Raw genomic sequence first — 4650 nt, 5'->3', positions numbered from 1 at the left:
TAAGCAAAACATCCTCGGAGTCCACATTAATTAAATTTAATTCTACATGATATATGGAAAAAAACAAGCACAACACTCATTTATATATGTACGTACCATTTTACGAAAAAGTAAGATAAAAATAGAGATAATCTAGAAGAGAGGAGTGTGTGTGTGTCTATGTCTCTTCTGCAGCAGGCTCATCAGCCGGAGGCGGGGCGTCGGGTTGTTTATCGGCGGGCGGGTCGCCCAAATCGAGGTCTGCCGGGAGAGCGTTTTTCTTGAGAGAAGTAGTCTTAGTGAGATGCGAGTAGCTGCCCTTCTCCTTGAAGAGCTGAGCAAAGTGAGGCTTGCAGTAGAGGATGCCGTCGAGGGCCGCGTACGACGACGTCGTTAGGTTGCACCCTCCATGAGCGCACCTAAAGCATTGCTTGTGGTAGAATTCTCCCTCCACCGTCACCTGCACTTAATTTTTTTTTTGAAACGGTAACGAAGCTAATATTAACTGAAATCTTGATGAGTTATATCCAAAAGTCAACGAGGGAAAGTCGACTTCCAGATCATAACGTCACCTGCACTTAATTAATGCACTCCTATATATATTCTTCATCAAAATAATTAAGTGTAATTAAAAACAAATTAAAAATCACTATAACATACCTTCTCCAGTGGGTACACAGTTTTTTTACACACTGCACATTTGTCTAAAGTGCCGGAAAACATGGTTGACACTTTACTAGGAGTCCTGCTCTGTAATAATATATATCATCAACAAACTTATTATAATCATCCAAAAAATTAAAATTAAAAATAAATAAAACATAGTTCGGATCCTCTTTTTCTTTCTTTTTTTACCAGTTCTGCATATTTCCCACCTGATCAGGATGAAAGGAAATATAATGTGAGAACTACTAATTGTGACAAAATTGAATGCTAAAAATAAATATTTAATTAAGGTTTGGAAACTGACTTAAGCTTGATTGGAACTTCTTAGTAGTGAAGCTGCCCGTTTCCCTGAAGAGTTGTTCAAAGTGAGGCTTGCAGTAGAGCTTCCCATCCACGGTAGAGTAGTTGCTTATCTATCATTATTCATTATTATTCAAATAAATATAAATTTGATGAACATATTAATTCATTAATTATTCGGCTTTTTAAATGACTCTAGTTCATCATCAAAGAATGCATATGAACATATTATAAAAATTGAGCTAATTGTTAAAATCAAACCTTAACTTTTAGTGTTTTTCAAAAAAGAGAATTATATGTTACAGAATTTGAAAATGAAAAATTACTTATATATTTTCTTTTTCAATGATTATTTCTAATTCTAATAACCTATATATATTTCTTCTAAAAAAAACCTATATATTTGTGAGGGGGGAGTACATAATATGCATTTGATGAGAAGATTAATAATTAAAACATGCAATTCGATCTTAAGTATATCGGTTTCAAAAAAAAAAAAAAAGTATAGCACTAATTTGGTGCATTTGAGAAACGAAATGCAGAAGCATTCATCCGGAAATTATTAATAGAAATACAATTAATTATGTCTGAAACCTAGTAATTAAGAACAAATTAAAGGATATGATATATACATTTTAATTTCCAAATGAAAGAAGAAAAAGTAACATTAATTTTTGGGTGGAAAATGAAAGAATACATACAGCAAGACGGCCGTTGCAATGGTCGCATTTGAAACAATTCTTGTGATAAGGAATTCCATCAGCGGAAACCATTTCTGCAAAATGCACCACTTTTTCACAAGTGTGGCATTTCTGCGTCGTGCCATAGTAAGACGACGACATTTTTTCCACCTTCTCTTATTTTTATTCTTCTTTCTTCTTCGATCAAATAATTTCTCTACATGAATTAATTGGTCTTTTACAAAACTTAGCATTTTAAGCAATTTTTAAAGGTGAGTTATAGGCTGAAATTTAAAGTCGGCAAATAATGGTGCTGCTGAATTCGACCTACTATTAAGGGGGTGGGTTGGAAGAGCTATTTTTCTGTTGCAAAATATATATATATATATATATATATAATTCAAAGTATTTTGGCATCTAAATTAACCAGTTGATGTAAGGGTTCGGCTCTTTTCACCTCATATGTTTGAATCTAATTAAAAGCTTGCACATAAACTTTTCTTTTTGGCGATTTTAGATCTTTATTGTTGTTTCTTCACTATAATTTTAAATGAAAATTTGTATATCTTTCAAAGAAAATTACTAATAGTATTTATTAAAAAATAAATCTTGTTCTTAAAAGTATTTTACATACTCATCACTAGTCACTATATATAGTACTATAATTTATTAGATTTTACATAAATTTTGTATATTTTTCAAAGAATATTGCATGAAATGTCGACTTTCTAATAATTCATTTAGTTGCTCGTATCATGACAATGAGCTAGGACCGCTAGGTCCTCATCTATTAAATATTTTTCGTATTTGAACTCATTTATAATTTATTTATCCATAAATTTAATTAAAAATGACTTTCCTAGCTATTTGTGGTGGCCAAACTCGATTAGTATATATAAGCCCAATAAGCGAAAACAATACGATCCAACAGACTTACCCGATGAAGTGGCTCATACCCCATACATGCATGAAAAGAAGCCCAGAGTCAAAACCTCACATGAGAGACACGTAAATTCGCCAGGTAAAACCCTAAACGCGACAGTTGCTGTCGCAGAAGATCGTTTCCTAAGAAGTCTGGAATTGCTAAGGTTGCAACGAAAATTCTAGCAAAACCAAACACTAGCCGCCTCCTCGTAGCACTACAAGAAAATACGGCTCTAACGACCGAATATATCGATATAATATCTAAGACTTGTGCTGTTGGCGAAAAAGTGACGGTAAATATATGATCAAATTTAAAATAATAAAAAATAATATTATCGTAATTTTTTTTCAAAAAAGAAAATATTATGAAAAATGATAATCAATTTTAAATTATTCTCAATAATTTAAAAATAAGAATAAAATATAAATTAATTAAAAATAATTTAACGACCGAATTTTTTTGGTCGTTAAAAAATAAAATAAAATAAATATTAACGACCGAATTTTCGGTCGTTAGAAAATAAAAAAAAATAATAATAATATTACGACCTAATTTTTGGCATTTGAAAAATAAAAAATAAAAAAACAATATTAACATCCGAAAAATAATATTAACGACCAAAAAATTCAGTCTTTAAAAAAATAAAAAAATATATTAACGACCGAAAATTCGATCCTTAAAAAATTAAAAAGAATAATAATAAAATAAAAAAAATTAATGACGAAATTTTCGGTTGTTAAAAAATAATTAACGATCAAAATTTCGATCGTTAAAAAATTTAAAAAACATAAAAGAAAATATTGATCGTGAAACGGTTGTAAATTCGGTCGTTAGGTAGGGCCGTTAAATTAACGACCAAAAATCTCAGTCGTTAATTTCGGTCGTTATACGCGTGTTTTCTTGTAGTGTAAGGTCCATCAGATATATATACTAATTCACTAATGAAATAGATTATCCACGACCACTCGTATCCATTTTTGCACTGGCAGACGTTCTTTTATTCTTGTACCTCTCGGTCTCTCGTTCTGCCTTCACGCTCACAACATCCTATGGTTTGGAGCGCCCGACTAACCCCACTAGCCCGGACGTTCGTCACCTCATTCTACAACGCTAAGTAGTTCTACCTCCGATCATCGGGATATCTTGACAACATACATAATTTGAATTACAATTATACCCTTATTACAGTGAAATTAAGTTATAAATGCCAAAAAAAAAATACTCCCTCGTCCATGAAAAATGAAGCACAATTATTATAGTTGGCGTCCACAAAAAATGGGGTACTTTCCCTTTTAGTACACGAGCCCATCTCTTTTCCTTATATTTTATCCATACAAATACCCCTTATTTACAAAAAAAATTACATTTAATTCAATCTTAACCACTTATTTTAGGGATCTTTTCTTTACAAATTATCCATTTTATTAAAACCCGTGCTCAAAGAATGTGTCCCATTAACGGAGGGAATAAATCATAAGATCAATGAGATGAATGAGATTGAATTTTATTTTACATACTACCTATACTTAATTACTATAGGTTGCCTCCTATATTAAATTTTAACAAATACTCCGTATTCCTATTATTTGGGACCAAACAAATTACCTTTTTTTAAAAAATATTAGTGGATATTAAAATATACTTTCTTCGTCCACCAAAAAAATATATTAGTATTTATTTTATTAATTTGATCCGCGCGTTCACACAAATTATAACCATTTCATATTTCTATTTTTGTAAGTATACATCTCACTAATTATAACTTTAATATTGCTCTTTATTTACTAATATTATGATTATCGGTCTCATCACTCAATCAAATTAGTCAATTTAAAATTACAATAAAAGTGATCATAACCTTATTCTATCTATACAATCTATTTAATTATAATCTTTAATATTAGCCTTTATTTAACAATAGTATCATTATTAAATCGTAACTCAACCAAATTAATTAATATATTATTATAATAAAAAAATGATTTTATTAATTATTCTATTCACAACACTCATCAATTTAAAACTCATGTGAGTATTATAGGGTATTTTTTTGGTGGAAGTAGGGGAATATTAAATATTGTTATAATCAAAATTACACGT

The 4650-nt window shown here is 30.3% G+C and overlaps 1 protein-coding gene across 1 annotated transcript; it reads right to left on the bottom strand.

The window, feature by feature from the left end:
• LOC130985431 (LIM domain-containing protein WLIM2b-like) lies at positions 1–1873 on the bottom strand. The gene is made up of 5 exons (XM_057908416.1): positions 1647–1873; positions 950–1058; positions 835–854; positions 640–729; positions 1–439 (listed from the first exon to the last, which is right to left on the bottom strand). The coding sequence occupies exons 1-5, from the start codon at positions 1785–1787 to the stop codon at positions 158–160; spliced, it is 642 nt and encodes a 213-aa protein (XP_057764399.1). The 5' UTR covers positions 1788–1873; the 3' UTR covers positions 1–157.
• Between the last annotated feature and the right edge of the window lie 2777 nt (positions 1874–4650).

The sequence above is a fragment of the Salvia miltiorrhiza genome, chromosome 1, assembly GCF_028751815.1.
Source record: "Salvia miltiorrhiza cultivar Shanhuang (shh) chromosome 1, IMPLAD_Smil_shh, whole genome shotgun sequence".
NCBI classification, from domain to species: domain Eukaryota; kingdom Viridiplantae; phylum Streptophyta; class Magnoliopsida; order Lamiales; family Lamiaceae; genus Salvia; species Salvia miltiorrhiza.
This window is presented reverse-complemented; position numbering and strand designations above follow the sequence as displayed.

What these genes read in the sequence shown, in the direction of transcription:
- LOC130985431 (XM_057908416.1), bottom strand. Translation starts at nt 1,787, where the DNA reads ATGTCGTCGTCTTACTATGGCACGACGCAGAAATGCCACACTTGTGAA. An exon ending in GAAGTTCCAATCAAGCTTAA is followed by an intron (nt 855 to 949) that starts GTCAGTTTCCAA and finishes CATCCTGATCAG; the next exon opens with GTGGGAAATATGCAGAACTG. An exon ending in CTGTGTACCCACTGGAGAAG is followed by an intron (nt 440 to 639) that starts GTATGTTATAGT and finishes AATTAAGTGCAG; the next exon opens with GTGACGGTGGAGGGAGAATT.